Source organism: Macaca mulatta, chromosome 17 (assembly GCF_049350105.2).
Source record: "Macaca mulatta isolate MMU2019108-1 chromosome 17, T2T-MMU8v2.0, whole genome shotgun sequence".
NCBI lineage: Eukaryota > Metazoa > Chordata > Mammalia > Primates > Cercopithecidae > Macaca > Macaca mulatta.
Genome location: NC_133422.1, coordinates 104773665 through 104799615, shown reverse-complemented (window position 1 = coordinate 104799615; position 25951 = coordinate 104773665). Strand labels below are relative to the sequence as shown.

Sequence of the window (25951 nt, the reverse complement as noted above, 5' to 3'; positions counted from 1 at the left end):
AATTTGGGGTACCCTTTTTTCCTCTTACTTATCTATCAGATGGACCACATAAAAGACATTCAGGGAATGAGTATTTTCAAAGTGAGAATTGTTAGCAATGATACAACTGCCAGTGCCCTCTAGTTTGTATAACTATATTGCAGTATAAATGCAACTAATTACGCTTTTCTTTACAGAATATTTTTATGACATTTTTGCTATGTAAAAGTATAAAACATCATTGCTTTATATATGTACATATAAACACACATGCAAACACACATATGTACTTACAATGAACAATGAACGAAAGAAAAGATGCTTGTGAAAATTAAAATTGTTCTCAATTTTGTAGGAAAGTGGTATACATTGACCCAATTTTGCATTATATTATTGTTTGTTCTAGTGGAAGAGAATACAATTGTATTAAATTTCTTAGCAAAGTATGCAATGACTTAATCAGGCAATTTAAGACACCCTCATTTCACACGGAAGTACAATTAGGCACCGCATCACGACTTTTTGGTCAACAACAGACTGCACTGAAGACAGTGGTCCCCTAAGATGACACCAGATCTGCCCAACGCATGACTCACATGTTTGTGGCAGTGCTGGTGTGGATAGACCTACTGCGTTCCTGGTTGCATCAGAGTGTGGACATGCAGTTACACGCAGTGTGTGACACTTGGTGATAAGCAACTGTGTCACTGGTTTCTGCATTTACTATACTCTACCTTTTATCGTTATTTTGGAGTATACTCCTATTTATATGCTAAGTGTAAAATAGCCTCGGGCAGATGCTTCAGGAAGAGTCCAGAAGAAGGCATTGTTCCCAGAGGGGAAGACGGTTCCATGCGCGTTACTACCCGGAAGACTTTCTGGTGGGACAAGATGTGGAGGTGGAGGACAGTGATACTGATCATCCTGAGCCTGTGTAGGCCTCAGCTTCCATGTCTGTTTCTTTGTTTTTAACAAAAAAGTTTAAAAAGTAAAAAAACAAAAATTAAATAGAAAAATCATTGAAGAAGAACACAGAAAAAGAAAACACGTTTGTACAGCTGTACGACGTGTGTTTTAAGCTAAGTGTTATACAAAAAGAGTCAACAAGTTTAAAAAGTTTAACAGTTTTTAAGTAAAAAAGTTATAGTAAACTAAGATTAATTTATTACTGAAGAAAGAAAAATATTGAAAACTTAAGTTTAGGGCCGCCTAAGATCCAGCGTTTACGGAGTCTACAGTGGTGCCAGTCACGCCCCAGGCCTTCACATCCACGCGCCCCTCACTCCCTGATGCAGACAGAGCAGTTTCTAAGTCCCGCAAGCTCTGTTCGTGGTAAGCGCCCTATACAGGAGTCCCATTTTAAATCTTTTTACTGTACCTTTTCTGCATTTAGATATACAAATACTACTGTGTTGCAATTGCCTACGTGTAGGTTTGTAGCCTAGGAGTGACAGGTTCCATCACATAGCCTGTATGTGTAGTAGGCCACACCACCTAGGTTTGTGTGAGTACTCTCTAGGATATTCAAGCAATGACGAAATTGTCCAGCCACATGTGTCCCAGAAGGTATCCCCGTCGTGAAGCGAGGCATGACTGTATGAGGAAGATAATATTACTTATTGCAATGCTGTGACTTACACGTCCACCTTTCTCAGGGTAGCACTGGCAGCCCCCGCTGCAATCTCTTCCTCCGCAGGGCACATCAAACTTCTTCACACCCTGCAACAGTAAAACACAAGGCAAAGAAAAGTTACCTAAAACACTGCCAACTACGACATGTATTCAAATAGCATCTGTTGAGATTCCTTCCAACTCCTGAAACTATTCATTCCAAACATTCAATAAGGCTTTATTAAAAAATAGACTAACTTTTAGAGCAGTTTTCAGTGCACAGCAAAATCGAGTGTAAGGTCCAGAGATTTCCAATATACCCCTGTCTCTCCCACTTCTGAAGTTCCCCACTATCGACATCCTGCACCAAGATGCACAGGTTGGAGCCAACCTGTACACTGGTTACAATCACTGAGTCCGCATGCATCACCGTCACCAGAGTCCACAGTTGAGACCAGGGTTCACCCTTGGTGCTGTATATTCTATGGTCAATGAGCCTTTAAATAGTGCCCACTAGGCCGGGCGTGGTCGCTCACGCCTGTAATCCCAGCACTTTGGGAGGCCAAGACGGGCGGATCACAAGGTCAGGAGATCGAGACCATCTTGGCCAACATGGTGAAACCCGGTCCCTACTAAAAATACAAAAATTAGCCGGACATGGTGGCAGGCACCTGTATTCTCAGCTTAGGAGGCTGAGGCAGGAAAATCGCTTGAACTCGGGAGGTGGAGGTTGCAGTGAGTTGAGATCATGCCACTGCACTCCAGTCTGGGCCACAGAACGAGACTGTCTCAGAAAAAAAAAAAAAGTGCCCACTAAGTGCCAGATGCCAAGCAAAGTCCTGGACCTCCAGCATCAGGAGAACATTCCCAGAATCCAGATCCATGTGAAGAGAGGCATCAGGAAGGAGCAGGCCTGTGGCAGGCATGAGAAACTCCGGGGCACGGGCAGCAGCTCTGCCTTCTGCCTGGACATGTGGAGTGTGCGCCTGGAGAAAATGCTTTCGAGGAACCCAGAGAGGTGGGCAGGAGTGGACCACCATGGAGGGGAGGAGGCGGCGTTGGTGCAAACGGTGGCTCCCTCACGGGACAGACATCATGGTGATCAGAGAGAGGGCCGTGTGAGGAAGCGGGACTGGCAGGACTGGCAGGTGCATCTGGTGGGATGCCAAACCCTCGCCTGCACCACTGATACCACTTTCGACTTCAACGGAGGGGCGTTGGCAGAGTAAGTCCACTTCCTTTCCCCTTCGCCCTGTGAGACATACTTATGCTCAGAAAGGAGGAGGAACACCAGGAAGAGGCTTTTCTCAGGACCTATTCAGGCAAGTGGGTGACCCCACTGAGCGTTTCCTCAGAGAAGCAGATACAGCCCTAAGTGAGTCAGTGGGAAACGGAGGGAGTTCCCTGGATGGACAATCCCGATGGGGCAAAAAGGTGTTTCTCATCCTTGATCTCAACATTCAGATCAAAGATGGACTTGGAGATTGGGCTACTGGAGAAGCACCTTAGCTCTTCCTTTCGGACTGTGACAGTATTAAACGTTTTGAGATGATGGCAATCAGAGTGACCCTCTTTTCTCCCCTTTCTGATCAGCCGGGCCTCAGCGCAGGCCTCCCCTCCCGACAGATGAGCTAGTACAACCTTCATTCTACAGGTGAGCCAGTGCTGCCCTCCCCCCTATACAGGTGAGCTAGTACAGCCCTCCACCCCACACACAGGTGAGCTAGTACAGCCCTCCCCCACACCCAGGTGAGCTACTGCAGCCCTCCCCCACACACAGGTGAGCTACTGCAGCCCTCCCCCACACACACAGGTGAGCTAGTACAGCCCTCCCCCACACACACAGGTGAGCTACTGCAGCCCTCCCCCACACACAGGTGAGCTAGTACAGCCCTCCACCCCACACCCAGGTGAGCTACTGCAGCCCTCCCCCACACACACAGGTGAGCTAGTACAGCCCTCCCCCCACACACAGGTGAGCTAGTACAGCCCTCCCCCACACCCAGGTGAGCTACTGCAGCCCTCCCCCACACACAGGTGAACTAGTACAGCCCTCCCCCACACACACAGGTGAGCTAGTACAGCCCTCCCCCCACACACAGGTGAGCTAGTACAGCCCTCCCCCCCCACACACACAGGTGAGCTAGTACAGCCCTCCCCCCACACACACAGGTGAGCTAGTACAGCCCTCCCCCACACACACAGGTGAGCTAGTACAGCCCTCCCCCCACACACACAGGTGAGCTAGTACAGCCCTCCACCCCACACACACAGGTGAGCTAGTACAGCCCTCCCCCCACACACACAGGTGAGCTAGTGCAGCCCTCCCCCCCACACACAGGTGAGCTAGTGCAGCCCTCCCCCCACACACACAGGTGAGCTAGTACAGCCCTCCCCCGACACACACAGGTGAGCTAGTCCAGCCCTCCCCCGACACACACAGGTGAGCTAGTACAGCCCTCCCCCCACACACAGGTGAGCTAGTACAGCCCTCCAACACACACACACAGGTGAGCTACTGCAGCCCTCCCCCCACACACACAGGTGAGCTACTGCAGCCCTCCCCTCCACACACACAGGTGAGCTAGTCCAGCCCTCCCCCCCACACACAGGTGAGCTAGTCCAGCCCTCCCCCACACACACAGGTGAGCTAGTCCAGCCCTCCCCCCCACACACAGGTGAGCTAGTCCAGCCCTCCCCCACACACACAGGTGAGCTAGTCCAGCCCTCCCCCACACACACAGGTGAGCTAGTCCAGCCCTCCCCCACACACACAGGTGAGCTAGTACAGCCCTCCCTTCCACACACAGGTGAGCTAGTACAGCCCTCCCCCACACACACAGGTGAGCTAGTACAGCCCTCCCCCACACACACAGGTGAGCTAGTACAGCCCTCCCCCACACACACAGGTGAGCTAGTACAGCCCTCCCACACACACACACAGGTGAGCTAGTACAGCCCTCCCCTCCACACACAGGTGAGCTAGTACAGCCCTCCCCCCACACACACAGGTGAGCTAGTACAGCCCTCCCCCACACACACAGGTGAGCTAGTGCAGCCCTCCCCCACACACACACAGGTGAGCTAGTACAGCCCTCCCCCCACACACACAGGTGAGCTAGTACAGCCCTCCCCCACACACAATGGTGAGCTAGTCCAGCCCTCCCCCCACACACACAGGTGAGCTAGTACAGCCCTCCCCCACACACAGGTGAGCTAGTACAGCCCTCCCCCCCCACACACACAGGTGAGCTAGTGCAGCCCTCCCCCGACACACACAGGTGAGCTAGTACAGCCCTCCCACACACACAGGTGAGCTAGTACAGCCCTCCCCCCCACACACAGGTGAGCTAGTACAGCCCTCCAACACACACACACAGGTGAGCTAGTACAGCCCTCTCCCCTACACACAGGTGAGCTAGTACAGCCCTCCCCCCCACACACGTGAGCTAGTACAGCCCTCCCCCACACACAGGTGAGCTACTACAGCCCTCCCCCCACACACACAGGTGAGCTAGTACAATCCTCCCCCCCCACACACAGGTGAGCTAGTACAGCCCTCCCCCCACACACAGGTGAGCTACTGAAGCCCTCCCCCCAAACACACAGGTGAGCTAGTACAGCCCTCCCCCGACACACACAGGTGAGCTACTGCAGCCCTTCCCCCCTCACACACAGGTGAGCTAGTACAGCCCTCCCCCCCAACACACAGGTGAGCTAGTACAGCCCTCCCCCGACACACAGGTGGGCTAGTGCAGCCCTCCCCCCCCACACACAGGTGAGCTAGTACAGCCCTCCCCCCACACACAGGTGAGCTACTGCAGCCCTCCCCCACACACAGGTGAGCTAGTGCAGCCCTCCCCCACACACAGGTGTGCTAGTGCAGCCCTCCCCTACACACAGGTGAACTAGTCCAGCCCTCCCCCCCACACACAGGTGAGCTAGTACAGCCCTCCCCTACACACAGGTGAGCTAGTACAGCCCTCCACCCCACACACACAGGTGAGCTAGTACAGCCCTCCACCCCACACACACAGGTGAGCTACTGCAGCCCTCCCCCCCACACACACAGGTGAGCTAGTACAGCCCTCCCCCACAGGTAAGCTAGTGCAGCCATCCCTCACACACACAGGTGAGCAGTGTCTCACAGGTGAATCTTAATCTAGCTTTTCACCCTCAGCCAGCCTTTGTCAGCCTGTCTGGAGCCTCCCTATTATCACACAGTCACACCCAAGGGACCCTGCACAAGGCTGGCTTCTGGTGTTCACGGATTCAAACCTTATCATGCAAGTAAAACTTACCAGATGACAGAACCTTTTCCAATTTAAGCAAATGTATTTTACCACAGCCTTTTCACTCTCTTCAGAGTTAAGTCTCAATGACTAAACGGGACTATCACCTGGGGACTCCCTCTGTAAGTTTTTTTGTGATAGTGGGTCTGCTGGAACCTTCCCCATTCCTGTCACCAGCTGAATGTCCATGTAGAGGTGAAGTGGCATGGCCAGGCCCATTCTGCCACTCCCACCCAGCAGAGTCTTCCAGACAGTCCAGGGCAGGTGGGCAGGACACGCAAGCTTCTGACCCAAAACCTGCTGGCCAGCGTTGGCCTTGGGTCCCAGCAATGACTCCACATTCCTTTTGTATGGGTAATTTTGCTTTTTTTCTTTTAACTAACAATTTTCTACTAGAGAAGTCTCATTTGAGAGTTTCACATTTTACGTTCTTCTTATAATTCTTTACCTAATATAGTATCTGATGCATCAGTCGCTACTATTTAAAAAAAAAAACCCAAAAGTTGGAAAGTCCCAAATCCTTTAGAGAAAACAGTACCTTGAAAGCCTTTCACATTTCTTTTCAGTTATCTTTTTATCTTTTTGTCTTCAGTGAGGTAATGAGGCAGCTGGAGTTTATGGTGTAAAAGTAAACATATATAAAATCCTCTCATGCCCTTAAAATACGATCCTAGGTATTTGCCAATTTTTTAATGGCTTCAATGTTTATCTGTAATGGGGCTCATAAATCCCATGATTTGAATATGTGATTTCTAGAAATCCAACTCCACACTAAGCCAGAAAGTTTAGCACCAAAGCTCAAGTCTAGATGGACTGGTGCATTCATGCCTTTTACTACACACGAGGGAAGCATGAACAAGCGCTTGGCAGAGGTCCTCAGTTGACCCAATAATTCATTGGCCAGTTGTCTGGGAAGGGCAGGCGGGCCTCCTGGGTCTATAGGGTAAAGCATCAACTCATATTCTCCATCTGCTGCTTCCCATGCTATTTTTAATTTTGATTTTCAAGCCACTTGCCAAATCCCTCTATCTAAATGAAACGTTGAAGTGATTTTAATGGTTTCAAATTGATCTAACAGACTCCTTATTCTAGGTTGAGGATATTCACTGTATTTAGTTGTAGCAAGTTATTCATAACCCACTCAAAACTGAATGATGCATTCTTACTTTTGGAACTAGGGCTTGTAGGCTGACTAAGATACCTCCCAGTAACACTTCTCTACACATAGCGATGACTCCGGTGCTGTATGGTGAGGGAAGGAATACCTCATTGAGAGGCAGCCCTGCTCATTCCAAGCCAAGGCAGTTTCCATGGACATGCTAGCCGTGTGTGCACACATGCACGTGCATGTGTGTATGTGTGTTCCCACTGACATCTTACCTGTCCTCCAGAGAGACTCTTAGGAATTCCAACATCTACAAGAGCCCGAACTACCACACTTTGGAATGTCAGGCCTCCAGGAGGAACAGAAATATTGACTTATTAGGGCAGGGTGTGTGCTCCAGACAGTCTCTTAAAAACTGAACAAGTCTCTGACCTGAGCCTTGGCATTCCCCTGAGAAGATATGGGTCTCTGAAACAGTCTCGAGACACGAATGCCTTCCTGAGGACCTCACATGAGGAGTGTGAGGACTGCTATGTGGGGTCCCATGTCTGTGGCCTGGCCACTCCCTCCAGCAGAGGCATACTGACTGCACATACCTGCCGCCACCCTGCTCCCAGCCCTCCAGCCTATCCCTTCATTTTACTGCTTAACGCAAGTCAAAGACAAGACGCGATCCTATTCTTGTCAACTCCTTAATAAAAATGATGAGTTTCCTCCTGCTCTGCACCCTCCTCAAATCTCTGTTCACCCCCTTCATGATAAACACTGGCCCTGGTCCATGTTTGTAACTTCAGTCTCCATGAGGCCCGTTTTTCCCTATAAGGTCTGGTTCGCCTCAGTGTTTTTTAGAGAATCCTTCATGGGTCTCACCAAGCACTTGACATGCCTCTTTTTACAACAATCACAGACTCATAAAAGAAACATCAATTCAATCCTCCATTGATTTCTCATTTCAAGTCTGAATTTCCAAGGCAGCAATTGTGTAGAGCAATTCCAATGTCTAGCTCTCACTGAGGCCCCCTGCAGGTGTGCCTGGCTGCGGACCCCTCTGAAGCTCCCAGGGCCAGGAGGCTCCTGCAGCTCCCACTGTAGGTGTGGAACGTGCTCCGGGCTCTTGGGGCATGCTACAGCCGTTCAGTCCTGCTGGCCAAACTCCTGCGGTTGTCTGGGTGTCCTTCACCCCAAGGCAGGAAAGGACTCAAGGCCCGGTGGGACCAGTTCTCCAGAAGGCCTGAGAAAGCTGGTGGGGGCACCCCACTCCCGGGAGAATGCCTGACTCTTACCTCCTCATAGGCACACAGAACCTCCCTACCCAGGGAACTTGGGACCACCAAGGAACCTGAACCGTATCCTGCACCTTCCTTCAACTACACCAGTGAGAGGACACCTCACATCCCCAGTTCCAAAGTAACATGACAAGGGGCAAGGGGCTGGGAGGTCCTTCATTCACCTTTCACTTTACAAATTCATTCACTCACGATCACTGATGTGAATTGCCTCTGAGCCATGCACTGTGCTGGGCTCTGGGTATACAGCAGGGGGCAGATTAGACATTGTTCCTGCCCTGTGGCAGGTGACCAAGTAGACAAGAAGGTGAAATAAGTAAACAAACAACTAAATCCACATAATTTAAATTCTGGTAAGAGCTGCGAAGAAGAGGATGGTTAGAGAGCAAATAAGGAACAGTGTGGGTCCTTAAGTATTGTGTTATCGTGTTCACAGAGAGGACTGGCTGTGCTCAGGCCTGTGCCCTAGGGCTCTGCTATGCTCCACTACTCCTTCTATGCCTACCCCCCAAGGCCAACCTCCCTGCCTGACAGCCTGAAGCTCTCACAGCTGGAAAGCAGAAACAGACTGGCTACCCCTAACCTCCAGGCCTGGGAGGGCACCAACTTCATGCCATCATCATCGTCATCATCATCATCATGATCATCATCAGGGAATCAGGACCATCCTGACTGCAGTGACTTGAAGCCCATTCTTCCTATGACTTTCAGGATGCTCCAACACTGCTGTGCACCCCAACGTGCAGCTCAGGGCTCTCCTTCAATCTAGTGCCGCTTTCGGTACCCACAGTTGAACATCCTTAGTCCCCACTCAGCTGACAGCCAGCTCAGTGGCTTCCCAGGCGCATGGCCAGGAAACTTCAGACCTAAATTCCAAATCATGGAAGGAGTTTGCCTAGGGGGATGAATCATGACTTCTCTCAGCAAACCTTGCCAACTATCTCATCACACACCAACCTGGAGGCCAGACCCCATTGGACTTATCTGCTTCTTCAAGAAAGATAAAGGAATTAAAGAAGCTGGCAGAGGCACTGTAGACAAAGGGAAGGGGCTGCTAAGTCTGATATTGTAAGCTCTTGACACCTTTAGTGTTGTGGAACCAAAAGGAATAGTCATGGAAAATAAATGTGAATTATAAATATTAGGAAATAAGAGAGTCCAAAGCAGCTTAAACCTAAGAAGTACAGTAGACTTGAAAGTCTCTGAGCTGCAAGGAAGAGATGAAGGACGGGCCATTCTTGCACCAGTTCAAAGGGACAAAACCCATGCTGTCAAGGGAGGAGAGAGAGTCACAAGCAGCAAAGAAGCAGGAGAGAAGGCTGTGTGCGGGGGCTCACGCCTGTAATCCCAGCACTTTGGGAGACCAAGGCAGGCAGATCGCTTGAGCTCAGGGGTTCAAGACCAGTCTGGGTAACAAGGCAAAACTCTGTCTGTACCAAAAAAAAAAAAAAAAAAAAAAAAAGCTGAGTATGGTGGTGCACGCCTGTGGTCCCAGCTGCTTGGAGGGCTAGGGTGGGAAGATGGCTTGAGCCTGGGAGGTGGAGGTTGCAGTGAGCTGAGATTGTGCCACTGCACTCCAGGCTGGGCAACAGAGCAAGACCCTATCTCAAAAAGAAAAAATAAAAGGAAAGAAAGAAAGAAACAAGAGAGAGAGCAGGTAGCAAAGAAGACACTGGATAGAGAGTTTGAGGAAGATTTACCTGGAAGTCGCACCACAAATAAAACGCGAGGGAATAAGAGGGAGAGAGAGAGGAATACTGATCAGAGGCAGGGACTTAGACACAAAGTCAAAGAGGTCACGAGTGCTTGTCTGAAGGGCAGCTGCTCTCCCAGCTGGCCCCCGCTATGGCAAGCGCGCTGTGTGGACAGGCCCTATCAGCATCACCCGGGAGCTAGTGAGGAATGCAGGCCCCACCCCACCTTTCTTGGAGCAGAACCTACTTTCTAGCATGACTTCCAGGTTAGCACACTGAGGTTTGCAAAGCCCTACGCTGGGTGGTCGGACGGGCATTATGAAAACAGGCTTTGTCTAGAGATAGCAAGAAAGCTGGAAACCACTGAACCATCACCCTGGGTGCAATAGAAGGTAGGATTTGTTACAGATTCAGCATGTTCCATGACTCAGTGGACCCCTGGCCTGTCCTAGAAAAGTGATGGCCTTTGGACCTTGCTTTGACCTTTGTGACCTGCGCTGCATCTGAGGCGGCTCCAAGCCCTGAGGACTCAGTCACTGAACCTCTAATTCCTCCAAATGCAAAAAAAAAAAATGTAGTTCTCTCTTTCTATTCTTTTAAAATTCAAAATATCCTTCTAGAGTTCTTCTTTTTCCTCTTCTGAAACTGGTAGCCAGCATTGCCGTGCCAATTCAAAACTACAGGAATTGGAAACGTTAAGGAGCCAGTAGGCAGTGTATGTAAAGGCTAAGATGTGTTTTCCAAAAGCCTTAGATTACATTCTACTCAATTGGAATGCAACAGACATTTTTTCCAGGTGCAGAATGGGAATCTTTGGGCGAGGGATTTCTTGGTTGACTTCTTACATGGGAATTCTTTTCCTTGGAGTCTTAAATAAGACTCCATCATTACATTTAGAAAGATGTGAAAACGGGGCCGGGTGTGGTGGCTCACGCCTGTAACCCTAGCACTCTGGGAAGCCTAGGCAGTGGATCACTTGAAGTTAGGAGTTCAAGACCAGCCTGGCCAACATGGTGAAACCCTGTCTCTACTAAAAATGCAAAAATTAGCTGGACACAGTGGCTCACGCTTGTAATTCCAACTACTCACGAGGTTGAGACACAAGAATCACTTCAACCTGGGAAATGGAGATTTCAGTGAGCCGAGACCGTGCTACTGCACTGTAGCGTGGGTGACAGAGTGAGACTGAGTCTCAATTAAAAAAAAAAAGAAGATATGAAAATCCATCTGTTTGCATGGATAGATTTACCACAGACATCAAATCCCTCTAGATGTACAATCTAGATTCCTTGGTGAGTCTTTTACCTCTGGAAGAAGAAACGTCATGGAACCCTTTAAGGAAAACCAGGTTCTAGTTTCTTGAACCAGGCTCCTATCAAGATCGAGTGGAGAATTTCTTGCTTGGAGTCACCGGCTCCCTGGCTGCCAGCAGAGACCGTCATTTATCAATGGGATTCAGTGGAGTTGGAGCAGAGATCAAGAATGGCAGCTGCAGGATTAAGAGGACATCCGGTCCCCCCCGGTTGCTGCCCTGGCTCTTCTGTGAGTGACCCAATGACAGTGAGAAGAGAGTATCATGTTGCCTTCACCAGGATCCTGTGCCACCAGGCGGAGGGAGAGCCTTTCCTTTGCCACCTGGGAAAAGAGGGTCCTCCTTGGTAGATGTCTGAGGAATGGCCCCATCTCCAAACGTGGAGAAAACTGCCCAAGGTCACTCCTCTTCATGACAGATTGGTCCTTATATTTAGGACACTAAAAAAATAGGTTTAAGTGACAACCTGAATGCCAGAAAACAAAACATATAAACAATGTAAACTCTTTGAGACTAGCTATTTCTCTACTACCACTGCAAACTGTCAACGTATAGCAAGGGAACAAACCATGGGAATGCACCCAGCCCTCTGCAGACACGAGTATCGTCTAAAGTGGATGCCATGTAGATGAATGAAAAAAAAAATGCTGGTGATTGTTCTCAGCTTGCACATAGAAAATAAGCAGTAATCAAGTTATATGAAGTTGCAAGAACAAAACTCATCTGTCCCAAAACAAAGAATATTTTGTCCTCTACATGTTCCAAGAAACTTCTTGTCCAAGGAAGTCTTTTTAAGCCAATTTACCTCCAGCCAACAAGAGCCATCCTCTGAAGGGAATTTACAGATAGTTGACAACTGGATTGTGCCCAGCATCTAACCCAAATTCCCTCCAGAGAGGAATACTGAATAACCCACGCCAAGTGACATACAAGATCAACATTGCCTATTGTTAAAAAGCTATCATCTTTTTAAAAGCTAAAAAGTTAACATTTCAAGGCAAAAAAAAAAAAATCTATACAATTCTTCATCTTTGACACAAGTCCAGTCAAGCCGGACTTTTAGAATTATTATTTTAATCAAAAAAGAGGCCAAAAGAAAAGAAAGCCAATTCGGGAACAAGGTTCTCAGTAAAGTTCTATTAGTTTATCAAAACAGGAAATATAAGCCATTTCCGCACATGCAGCTTTAGAAATTAAGGAAATAATTCCAACATGGTATTAGCAGGGCAAGGTATATGGAAGAGGAAGTGCAGGTCACAACTGCACCACCCAGAACAAATCCTTCTCCTCCATATGCCGGGCAGAAAAGTCAGCCAATTCAGCTTCCTTTGTTTAACAGTACTTCAAGGGCATCCTAAATAAATGTGTTCACTCTACAGAATGGGCTTGAACTAGTCACCAGCTCGAGATGGTGAAATGCCTGAAGGACGGGGTGCTCCCCCACATACAATGATGGAGTGCCAGTGAGTGCCAGCAGTTAGGACTGCGTCAGTGCGTCCTCATGGAACTGGGAGACTCAGAGAAGGAAGGAGGAGCTCAGGCTGTGTATCTGGAACAGGAGAACCAGAAAGAAATGAGAGTAGTTCAACAAGAGTCGGGCTAGACACTCTTTAGGAGGACAGACGTCCTTCCTGTCTGGAAGCGATCCTTTACTGTGTCCCAGACGAATACCTGAGGAATGGGATCATTCCCCGTCCTGGTTCAACACGGCGGCAAGACATAACCAGGAGGCATGACGTTCGGTGCCCTCCCGTGAGTCACCAGCAACAAGCCCCGTGTTTTCCTATCTGCACACCTATACATTTTAACAAGCAATGACTGGCCGACTGGGCCACCTTCCATTTCTCCTCAGGCAGCTTAACGTCTGGTGTTTTCCACACACAGCGTGCTATCGGCAGGGCCACCTCTGACAGCTGTACTTCAGTGCTGGAGCTTGGGTCCTGATGGGCAGGACTGGCTCAAAAAAAAAAAAAAGAAGTCAGGAATTTGACTGCCAGGGCATGCAGTGTGTGGTGGGCCAAAGACCAGGGCCAGAACTCATCCCAGTGACATTAGTCATCCTGAGACATTTAAAGCAGGCTGAATGACAGTGGAGGAACGGCGGGCGGGGCCCCAGGTGGGAACTGCTGAGAACCTGGGAAGCTGAAGAGCAGGTGTGAGGGGCCGACCGGGAACATGAATGATGTGGCAAAGGGCAAGACAAAGGGCAGAGTTTAGGCAGAGAAGCGACTGGTCCTTCAGAGCCACAGCATCTCCTGCACAAAGGGAGGATGAGGGCACCCTTCCGCAGGGCAACTGTGAGGGTGTGGGGATGTAATTCAGCCCCATGAGCCTTTGCAGCTGAAGGGTCACCAACACCTGGCTCCCCGGCCTAGACTCCTGACACGTGACTGAGAGCTGAAGCCCAGACAATGTAGTCTGAGCCAACGCTGCCTTGGAAATACGTCGTCCTGGGCTAGAGATGATCTCAGAGCATGGGTGGGCCTGGCCTCAGGTGAAGACAGGTGGGCCATCTGGCTGAGCTAGGACAGGGGGCTTGGCATTTCCTGACACACGTCCCCTGCCCTGGCCACTTCTTCAGAATTCACACTCAGTGCCCTTCTAGAGGCAAAAAGCAGCGCTGAGATGTGCCTCCTCACCAGCGAGGAAGGCAGGCGTGCACAACGGCCCAGCATGCGGAGGCGTGGACCCAGGTGTTCGCACTTGGCAGTGAGCCATGATAAGCGCAGAGGATGAGGCTCTGTGCAGAGCCAGCCCTCTCCATTCTTTCATGACCTCCCCTTGGTCAACAGAGCACCCTGGCCTTCACCCGGGGAGGAGCTGAGCCCTCATTTATTGGGTGGTTTTATTAGGTGCTGGGTGGAGACTCACGGGTGCCTCATCTTGAGTCATCTGGTCTAGAAGCCTGGAACCTACACAGCAAACACCCAGGGTGTGGACACGGGCGTGGGGCCGTCATCAGGAGTCAGGGAGGCAGGACAGCGACCACAGGGGCCGGGTTGAGCTGGGCAGCACATGTGACAAGCAGCCTTTGCAGTGGGCATACAGCAGGGTGCTGGAGCCACAGAACAGGGCACTGAAATGCAGGCAATTTCCATCTCAGAGCACTGGAGGGTGTCCCGTCGAAGTATGAGTTGCCTTCATTTGAAGGTTTCCTTGCCTGTCTTCGAATGTCTTGGTCACTTAGAGTTCTGGTGCCCCTGCTTCTCTTAATCTGAGTTACTTCCTGAAATCTGTTCCATTACCCCTGCCATAGCCACTGCTCCTTATACTGTCTGTGGTGACTACGGGATCAGTGGCTAAGACTGCTGAAGATTTATTTTCATTGCAATTTAGATGTATTTATTAACCCACGGCTAAATTCTCCTTTGAATAGGGTCTTATGCACTGGATTCCAAAAGTTAATCTTAAATGACTTTCTGCCTCAGATTCCCAAGGCTTTGAGTTACACACGAAACACACCTCAAAAGCCTCAAGCGAGAAAGAGTTCTCTTTCTGTTCAAGTATTTTGATGCTGCTCCTTCGGTACCCCAGGAGAGCTCCCCATTTCCAAATCCGCCTCTCACTGGCCTTCACGGCCGGTTCCCGGCTCCCTGGTTGTGGTGACGGAGGCAACCCAGGATCCTGGCTGGGACTGCCTGGATACATCAGCAGCACCCCGGAGCTGGGTGTGGGCAGGATCCCAAAGCCTATCTTCTTGATGTCATTATGAAGTGGACACACAGGTGGCACTATTCTGAGAACGAACATGCACCCCAGCTACCTTGCAGAAGGTGGTCCCCCTGTACACAGGTACACCTGCCCAGGCACAGATGAGACGGAACAAGATGGGAGCCCGGGTGTTGCTATCTGAGTCATGTGACTTCTGTCCCACACAGCAGCTGGGGGTCTGCCAATGGTCCATTGCCAGAAACCACCTTCCCTTACCCCCTCTCCTTCTCTACCCTTAATATAGATGGCCACCCTTCATGTTTTTGTCAATCACTAACGGCTGGCTAGGTGGGTACTTAGCTAGCTGGGTGCTTCTGGTATTGACCCTTTAGTCGAGAGACCACATCGGGTTAAAAAGAACAGGTGGGGGCCGGGCGCGGTGGCTCAAGCCTGTAATCCCAGCACTTTGGGAGGCCGAGACGGGCGGATCACTAGGTCAGGAGATTGAGACCATCCTGGCTAACACGGCGAAACCCCGTCTCTACTAAAAACACACACAAAAAAATTAGCCGGGCGAGGTGGTGGCGCCTGTGGTCCCAGCTACTCGGGAGGCTGAGGCAGGAGAATGGCGGGAACCCGGGAGGCGGAGCTTGCAGTGAGCTGAGATCTGGCCACTGCACTCCAGCCTGGGTGACAGAGTGAGACTCCGTCTCAAAAAAAAAAAAAAAAAAAAAGAACAGGTGGGGACAAGATGTGAATCAATGTGAGTCTGACTTTCTTCTTCACCAGGTGAGTGGCTGGTGTGTTTGAGAGAGTCTCAACTGCACTGACAGGGAAGGTGAGGGTGTGGAGCCAGCATCTGCTGTCCTCTGATTCCTCCACCCCACTGCTTCCCAGGAATAGCAGACTTCACTTCTCCCGAGACCCGCCAACTGGGGTTCTGCTCCCCTGCATCCACTGTTCCCTCCACTTTCAAAGTCTCTTTTTCTTTCAACTACAGCCGAATGCTTAATCACATATTTCACGTGCTGAGGGAATGTGAGGATTTTCAATGCATGGAGTATGAACACCTCCGGGGTTCCATCCTCGCAAAGAACTTGCCTTTGTACACGCTGTTCCTTCAGCTTGGAATGTCCTCCATACCCTCACCTTCCTTGTCAGTGCAGTCGAGACCCACTCAACACACCAGCTACTCACCTTGGGAAGAAGACAGTCAAATCACACTGATTCACATCTAGTCCCCACCCATTCTTTTTAAGAACAGGCATTTCTGCTGTAACACAGTATATGACTGTTTCTCAAACATTCTCATACTCTGCAAAACCACACACCAAACCACCGAGGTCCATGGGAAGAAGAGAGCTGGGGCAGACCACTCAATACCAATGCAACTTTGTAACTAGGGCCTTAATGAAATTGGTAACAATCCTGATAAAAATAATAGCACAGTTTAATAGCCATGTTAACTTCCCAAGTAAAGAAATACTGCAGTACATAAAGCACTTTATCTTAAAGAAAAGTGACAGCGTAGTTTTACAGAAGGGGGTGTAAGGAAGTGCTGACACTGCTATGTTGCAGAGAGCAAGGACAGGACAACCAAAGATTGGGAAGAGCCGTGGAGAAAGCATTTCTGAGGAGACTATGCGGCCTGAGCAAGGCAAGAGAGAGAATACTGGGGCTTGGGAGTCTCTACAGCATTTCATTCCTTGACAGTTTGCTGTGCTGATGTGTATTCTTCTACTTACCCTTCAGCTACCCTGTTACTCAGTGGGGCAAACACCACGCTGGGAAAAACGTCATGCATGAACTAACGTGACTTCCATCTCATACTGACATCATTCTCTTCTGTTCCAATTACCTATCAGCAAGTATGAGTTAGAGGAAATGTGCTGTAACAAACAGCCTACTTCAATATTCTCTCATTGGCTACTCATTTAAATGTCATGTTGTCACCAAATAACTAATAATAAGAAAATTGGCTGCATAAAAGACCATGTTTAATGAAGGCTATTTGTCATGTCGTCCTTTTAATCGCCGTAGGGATTTTGTTGTCTCCGTCTTGAGAAGAACAAGTTACAAGGAGTTTTTAACTCTTGTTCAAGAGGCCATCAATGTAATCATAGTTAGAAGCGAGTTTTCAGACTTGTAAGTGCACACGCAGTGAAGAGTTTTACATGTTACATTTAGAATAAATGCCCTTACATATTTGTGAGCTATGTTGTTTTTGTTCTGCTCAGTTAGGGAGAGAGTCCACCGAGACATCATCTAATATAAGCATTACCTCACACATTATCTACACTAAATTTTAATTATTTATATGGCATGCCAGTTCTTGGTATTCTTTGGCAATGAATGAAAATGTGTATGTTGTTAGTACTGGCATATAGGTCTAAGGTAAATATTTTGCACTGTTTGTAAGAAACAGAGTGGCTCCATCTCTTGAAGCTATTTATTCCAGAAAAGTACATTCAGTTTGAGAGTTCCGTTCAAAACCCGCCCTCTGTGCTAAATTTGGGAGAAAAGAAATCTGAAAAGCATGAAATGAAAGAGATCCAGCAATCCTTTTTCAGAACACAATAAGATTTCTGTTCTGGTTGGTGAAGGCTGGTCTAGGCAAGGAAAGTCCCGGTTTGCACCGGCACACAGAGCAGCGCTGCACCGCCCAGGCAGGCTCAGCCTCAGGTGTCTGCAGCTTTATCTTTGCAAACGTGACCATCAAAGTCCCAGGGGCCATGGGCAACACCACACCCACGCTACAGCCACTTTACCTGTCTGCTGGCCTGGCTTCTGGGTTAGAATTTCTGCACTTCTGCCCCGCCCTTTCTCCTGGAGGTACGCTGCCAAGTGAGTCACACCTGGCAGCTTTCAGACGGCGTATACCTATGTCTTCCCACATCAGCAAGGATAGAGGATGCCTTTGCTGTGAACTCACACTCAGTAGTTTTTCCTTTGCCTGGAGGAAGGTCTGTGCATAAAATCTGCTCTAAGTCATAGCAGACGCCTACTCCTGGGGCCAGGAGAAGAGAGCACCCATTGAGTACGGACAGGCGCAGGCAGCACTCCGTTATTTGGCAGTGGATTATCCACCTGGATATTCCAACAGTGGATTTTCAATCCCACTCCTCTCTGCCCCTCAGTAGGCTGTTGAGATTTTAATTCTTGTGTTTGATGCACAGTCAGAGACCACAGTCATTGCAGTATCAAGCTACAAAGATTGCATGTTCCCCGGACTAGGTTAGACCAAGTTTTTGGACGCTAACCTCTGTCAATAAGGCTAATTCAGAATTAGCATGCACACATTTTTAGGTTTGAGCACAATTTTTAGAGTGTCCTGAGTGTGAAATCTTAGAAGCCAGTTCTACCCTACTCTCCTATACCAGTGCATGAAGACAGTTGACTTTTCTAGCCTTTTTAAGCTTAATCTGGAGTGTTTGCAAGAAGATGGGTTCTTCCTGGGCTGCAGAGTGCTCTGATCCTGTCTTGTGCCTTTGCCCTGCCCTAAGCTTCCAGCTGGGTGTGCGGGTCTCCAGTGCTGCAGATATGGTTTGTTCTGAATGGCACTGTGTTTGCGAGAAACTTGATTTGCTTTGGACCGAGGGTGCCTGGGCTCCAGGTCAGTGTTTTGTGGGGTGGTCTTGTGAGGAATGCTCATCCCACACGCCCTGCAGTGCCCTCATTTAAAAAATGGGTAGAACTCACCGTTCCTTCCTCCTGGGGTTGCTGTTAGGATAAAACGAGATTAACCCATGGGAAGAGGTGAAGATAGTGCCTGGCTCCCGCCAGGATGTACCCAGCATCCATGGTCCATGTTCTTAACTTGCATTTTATCATCTTCCCCTAGTGGGGAAAGATGCTGGTTTATTTCCATCTCATGATACAGACCTGGAGAACAGCAGGTGTCAACACTGTCATTGTTCAAGGAGATTGCTCTTTATGGAGATACTTGCATGTTTTAGGATTTTCATTCAGTAAGCATGCATACAATGCTGACCCTATATGGCTTACGGAATTTACCTTAAAAAGGTCTTACTTGATTTAATGTTAAGTGCTAGGTACCATCAATTTATCTGAAGTAAGATTTCAAAAGGAAAAAAATTTAGTAAGCTAATTCCTCTCTAATAAGTCAAATTCTTAGCTTGCTTTATTCTCTCTCTCTCTCTTTTAAAAAATTCAGTGAGTAGCTGGCTTAGGCACAATTTAAATGGCTCAACTATGCCGAACCTCGTACCCAAGGTCAACCAATGAGCCAGGGTCACTTGGGATCCAGGCCAAGATCCCCATTCTCTGTTCGTCACTATGAGCCTAAGACAAAAATTCATGAGTCCTGTCTAAGCAACAAGGCTTGTAGTCCTCCTATGTATCAAAAGTGCTCTTATCATATTACAAACAACTAACATGCTGAGATTATAAACATCCACAAATGCGGACTTCCTCCAGTATTCTATGTGATGTCATCTGGCCCTTCTTTCATATCCGCTTTTATTATGCTCCTGTCCTTTCAAAACAGACTCTGTGCCACAGTACAACAAAAGCCAGGAAACGTCGGCCCTCTGGCAGCGAGACAGAGCTGGAAACAAGGAGAAACTGATAAAGCAGAAACACCTCCAGATGGAGAAGTAAAGACTCAATCCTGACACAGCAACTCAGCCTGGCGTCTTCAAAGCCGGTGTCCCCTTACACACACCAACGGAAGGCTCCTGCTCTGCTCCTCTCAAAGCGGAGTTGTTACTGAGTTGCTTTCACCAGTGCAGGTGGACACTCCCCAGAAAACGTCCTCTAGAAAACACTTCTGAGAGTCTGCTAAGTGCTAAAGATCTAAAGGCCAACAGGCAGGCCCCCTGTCCTTGGGAGAAGACAAGCCAGTGGCAGAAACCAACAGCCCTGAACAGTAAATCCTTAACAACACCTAATCAGCCACAAACTAGGTACAGTTTGTTCACCTAACCTGAGGCTCGCGAGTGAGTCCCACAGCTACCCTTAGTCACTGCTCCACAGGGGCTGGACGGCCAGCAGCTGGAACTCCTGGCCATGGGTGGGAACACGACAGAGCAGGGAACACAGGGCTTTGGGCAGGGCGGTGTTGGTCTGACACTCTACCGGGGAGAAGTCCCTTGTCCCGATCACGCCACGCGCTTGGACATGTCTTAAAATGGGGTTCTGATGTGAAGGCAGCGCTGGCCACCGACCTTCTCAGGGAACACCGGAAGTGGAGGGCGGGCTTCTTTCCCTTCTCTGTCCTGATTTAGTGCTTCCTGTCACCCCCAGCACACCCCTCCCCACCCCCAGGGAAGCTACTGCCAGGAACCAGTTCCCTGACATACCATAAACAGTCAAACACTGACGACGCTCCCTCCTGCCAGGTCACTGAAATCTTTTCCCTTAATAGACAATACTCCTCCTCCTGTTGGGAGCAACCCAGACGCCCGAACACAAGTCAGAAAGGAACAGAGTCCTCTGAGGTCCCCAGAATCGCATGGTTGAAAACGCCCTGAGAGTACCCAGGGGTCACACGCACACACGCAGAGCCTGGAGCAAGCGAGAAGCTGGGGTTTGCTCTTGGGTAACCTAACAGCCAAGGCCATAGAGAGATCTCGAGACCCTAAAGAATCTCTGCTCCTGTGCAGTTCTTTGTGCTTCGTAATGTCTTCACGAGCTACAGGACTGCTCTCTTTTCTTCTGCAGCTGCCCCGGAAGACTGGATCTTTCTGTCCCTGGGCTAGGAGAAGCACCCTCCAGAAGATTCTGCCAAAGGAACTCCCTAAGGTGGGGAGGGGACGAACCTCAAACATTTTCTTTCTACACTTCCACTCTTCTCAAGTCTTCTCCATCCTCTTCCTTTATCCTTTTTCTTTCTTTTACATCTTTAGAATGAAGTCTTTGGAAAGGTGGATTTGCTATGTCTGTAAGTCTGCTTAGATGAGGACCGTGGCCGTGTCTGTGGCTAGAGTAAATTGTCCTCGGCTGGGTGCGGTGGCTCACGAGGTCAGGAGTGCAACACCAGCCCGGCCGAGATGGTGAAACCCCATCTCTACTAAAAATACAAAAATTAGCCAGGTGTGGTGGTGTGCACCTGTAATCTCAGCTACTAGGGAGGCTGAGGAAGAGAACTGCTTGAACCCAGGAGGCGGAGGTTGCAGTGAGCTGAGACCACGCACTCCAACCTGGGCAGCAGAGCAAGACTCCATCTCAAAAAAAAAAAAAAAAAATTGCCCTCTTAGACTGGACTCTGCAGGGGTACCAGGTGCCCATTGGACCAGAGGTTCTCAGGCTCTGTGAAACAGGAAGCCCATTTATTATCCACTCTACTTGCCACCCACCCTCAAGGATTCAAGCCATGCTGGCAACGTCATAAACCGCCGGGACGAACCTTCTTCCTTCCAATCGGTGTGAACAGTGTTAGTGTTCCGTACTGGGTTAGTCACAGGACACGTTATGAGTTTACACAGCTTCACGGAGTGCCACTGTTCCATTTCTGGAACGCTTCTGAAGTGCCACAGACTGTCATTATTTGGATGGTCCAGGTTAGCAACTCCTCAGCACCCAGCACCTCTATTTTAATTCCTTTTTTGATTTTTCCTCCCACCAAGTTTACTGAGCATCTAGTATGGTCCCAGGTATTGTGCTAAGACTGAGGATACCAGGTTCAAATATCAGATTTCCAGAACTGAAAAAGATGAGCAAGATGATTAACTCTGGGAGACTCCAGTCTTTTATTAATGAAAGACCTAGTTTTGACCCTGTTTTTGTTGTTTTCCCCGAAATCTGAGCCTTGTAAAGAAAGAGGCTGCCCGCTGCTGGGGACTGAGGCTGACACGCACTCCCTCTGGCTGAGTCCTCACAATTGGGTCAGAGGCAGTAAACTCGTTTGAGACTGACTGGCCAGGCTTCCGAGGTCAGGGAAGCCCCTGCTCCCACGACATTCCTCCCACGAAAACTGGGCACTACAGAGAGTTTAGGTAACTTCCCTAAGATGAGGTCCCAAATATGCAAGCACCAGTGATTCCCTCCATCCAGGAATCTCATCACAAAGCTGTTGCGATAACAGCACTGTCCCTCCCACATCCACTGTCATCAGAATTCAGTCCTCCAGTCTCTCCACGAAGGCTTTCTGCACAAAAGGTGAAAGAAATCCAACTGTCTGGCCCATTTAAAATCAAGTAACTGAACTTTCTCTGCACTCTGTCACACTCTCCATCTCTGAGGTTTATCTCTGTTCTCACCAGATGATACCGTGAAAAAATGGCGTCTTAAAGAGCTGACCCCATCAGCTCCCGAAAGGATGTTAGGGAAGGTCTGTGGAAGGCATGGGCCTGCAGTACTGAAGGCAGCGGCATCACTGCCAACCACAAGTCACTGATTACAATCCAAGAGCACCATTTTCTTCCTTTTATGGGGCATAGGACTCTTCCAAACATTGTCCTGCAGATACTTAAGAAAACCAAACAAAGCCCCAAACAAAAATCCAAGCTTCTTACTCCACATGTGTTGTGACCTCCTGGCTCAGGGCAGCAGCCAGTCGCTCTTGGCTGTGGGAGAGAACCTGGGAGGGCGGCGAAGAGCAGCCAGACATTTTTTCAGCTTGTGTCTTCAGGGGCCAGAAACGAGGCATTCTTTCCCTCAGCGAATCCAGGCTGCAGCTCAGGAAAACAATTACTCCTCTTCCCAGCCGCAGAGATGGCCGGATTGCCTTGGCTGCCTCGCACGTTTCTCCCCTCATCTTCCAGATAAACCATCCCTGGGGTCCCAGGTTTAGCTTCTCAGCAGAGGCCCGTCGTTTTCAGTGAGTGCTAACTGGGAAGGCCCAGGCCAGCTCCCTCCTGATCTAGTAGAATTATATGGGGTTCGACGGGCTCCCTAGAGCCTCAGTGTGCTTCAGGGGGAGCATTTTACCCACACCCAACACACGACATTTTCTGTGTCTTTTCTCCTAGTTTTAATAGTTGGCCACATGGCTCCGTAACTGTGCTCTCTCCTCTCTTCTTTCTCTCTCTCTCGCTCTCTCTCTGTCACACACACACACACACACACACACACACACACACACACACACACACACACACACACACACAGTTTTCCATTGCATTTTTCTCTTTCTGCCAGCTCATGGCAGAAGCTCACCATTGGAGCCTTGCTAGGGTTCCTCAGCCCCAGCTCTTCCCAGGCAGTAACTGCTCAGCCTTAACGGAATATTCCTTCCTCTCTTAAATTGATGAAAGACACTTTTTCTCTAATTACTAGAATCAACTAGTGAAATATTTATAGACTATAATAAAATGTACATAAAATGGACTCAACAAGGGATCACGGAAAGATCTAATTTAAAAATCAGCTTAGGATCCAAGTGAGCAACACACGGTCCCTATCGTGGTGGCGTAAATGGTTCGTTTGGAGAGTTTTGTGTGGTTCCAGAATGCTGTTAATCCGCACCCCTGGCCTCATTAACCCGCAAAGCAACAAGAAAAGGAACGTCAAAAGCTTTTGGCATCATGCTGTTTACTTTCAAGGCATGTTTACTGAGTGAATATATGCTGACTGCATATATTTCAGTGAGCACATACATCTTCACAAGTATCAATGCTGTCTGTATTTTTAACAGGTAAAAAGTGTTTGCTTTTCCCAAAGCTGTCCTGAAGAATGTCTTGGGGACAGACACACACAGCAGAACCTGCTGCAGGGACTTCCCCGGGACGGGCAGACTTCAGATTCTTAGAGCCACTAGTACTGTGTCGGAGGGCTGCTTGCGGTCAGTTGTGGAGCAGGACCTTTTGGACAGCAAGGGTGTGGCTAAGTGGGGACATCAGCCTAAGCCTTTAAAAGCCCCCGGACTGGACCATGGACCATGCTTTCTGAATTCCAAGGCAGCCCTCTCTGAGCCTGCCACCAGCACATCTGCCCTCTGACGCTGGTCCAATCTCACTTCCTTCCACTCCCCATCAGGGGCTTCCTGCCCGTGCTGCTCTGGCTTGAGCCTGGCAACAGCCTCCAGCCCTGGCAGACGCTGCTGGAACACCTCCTGGGCCCATCACTCTGGACTCCACTGCCCATCAGCTGTTGAGCCTTCACTGGCATTTATGGGTTAGGAAAATCCATTTTAAATCTTACGTTTATGATTCCAAACAGCAGGGTACGGTGTCCTTCACACGAGCCCAGTGGTTTCCAAACTTGGCTGGTGATCAGCATCATGCTGGGTGCTTCTAAAACACCCGGCGCCCATGCCCCATCCCAGAACTGCGGAATCAGAGTGCCAGGACTGCATCTGTCACTGCCCTACAAGCTTACGGATCGAATGCAGTGAGCATATATTATACGTCCTATGTCTACAAAACAGCATCAGCATCCACAGACACACGTAGTCTGTTTTCCTCATTTCCCCTCATTTCTCCTTGGAAATTGAAAACTGCATTGCTAACCAGCGTAGTACCCAGAGCGGCATTTGGGAACTTCTGATGTAACCTGTACAGGAACTGGTGTGAGTGTCCCATGAAGGAGCACAGAGGCAACCCAGGCCACCTGGGATGGATTCTGTCGAGAGGATGCCAGTCCCAGGCTGAATGTGGTGACTCTTCCCATGAACTGCTTCGGAGGCAGCAGAGGATGAACTGCCTTTGCTGGAGGCTTCCAAGCAGCGTTGCTGCTGATCAACGAAAGCTTCAGGAAGAAGGCTCTGGGGTCAAGGCTCTGTGTATAATATGTTCAAACATCCTCGGGAAGGAAGCTCCCAGATGAGCTGCTTGCAGATGAGACGCCACCCCCTGAGGTCCATGTCCTGCCTCCTATATTCCCCCAGCAAAACCCCTGATGCAGATAAAAAGGGACCCCCTTTTCCCCGGGAAAGGGAACAATGGTATGTTTAACTCCTTCCTCCACAACATAGTCCTTTACAGATAAAATGAGGCCTACTTGGCCAGGTCACCGTAGGGATCAGAAAGAAGGCCCAGCCCTGGGCAGCGTGCAGGAGCCCTCCTCCAATGGCAGCTATTGTTATCCCACCTCCCAGGCTTCTTCTAAGACGCATTTTGTTTTACGGAGCCTATAAAAACATACTTGTTCAACTTCATTTAGATATTCACTTCCCATTTTTTTGAATTCATCTATTTTCATGAATAGCACCATTATATTCAACTTTCCAAGTGCAGCGCCATTATGATTCCCTGCGTGTTCATGAAAGATCAGTTATGCTTGAGACAATCAGACATATTATCAAAGACAGCCATCAGAATATTTTCCAGGAAAAGAGGAAATGGCCTACTCTACTTCAATATACTACAGCAGTGGAGAAAATAGTTCAAAATAGCCTAGACCAAAAAAGTCAAAAATCAAACAACTCCAAGAAGATATCTAGAGGCAAATTTTCATAGTTTTTATTTTCACATATGTCAGCTCTGGGTGGAAAGGTGGGTTAGAAGTAACGAAGTGGCCGTCCACAGGAGACTGGATGAGTCTACGTTGCCAACAGAAGCCACGAGAGTCTTCTTTTTGCAAAGCACACTACAGGGGAGCAGACTTTTAGGATCTTGTGGAGACTTTGAACAGTGTGTGCCACAACTACCTGTTTCCCACCCTTGTTTCAAAAACGCAATGTGAAGATAGTGAAATAGTATATGTGAAGTAGTTCAAACTCCACAGAAGAAAGGCATCTTGTAATTTTGGACCCAGAATTTTATCTTCTTTATTTTGAGAGTAAAATGTCACCACCTTGGAGACGGGTGGCCAAGCCCTGTCATGTGATGGGTTTGGATCGGCCAGAGTGGACACCGGGGACCAGAAACTGGAGCTCCGTCACCACTTTGGGCACCAAGGGAGCTGTATTAGTCCATTTTCCCGCTGCTGGTAAAGACATAAGTGAGACTGGGTAATTTATAAAGAAAAGGGGGTTTAAAGGACTCACAGGTCCATGTGGTTGGGGAGGCCTCACAATCATGGTGGAAGGCAAAAGGCACGTCTTACATCGTGGCAGACAAGAGAGAATGAGAGCCAAATGAAAGGGGTTTCCCCTTCTAAAACCATCAGATCTCATGAGA

General features: G+C 49.0%; 1 protein-coding gene across 2 annotated transcripts in view; it reads right to left on the bottom strand.

Annotated features, from left to right (window-relative positions):
- Nucleotides 1-25951, bottom strand: part of COL4A2 (collagen type IV alpha 2 chain) — a 201558-nt gene that overhangs the window by 146495 nt on the left and 29112 nt on the right. For both annotated transcript variants that reach the window (XM_015121443.3, XM_015121444.3), the window contains exon 4: nucleotides 1618-1698. In XM_015121443.3, coding sequence (XP_014976929.3) covers nucleotides 1618-1698 — 81 coding nt within the window. The remainder of the gene's footprint in view (nucleotides 1-1617; nucleotides 1699-25951) is intronic.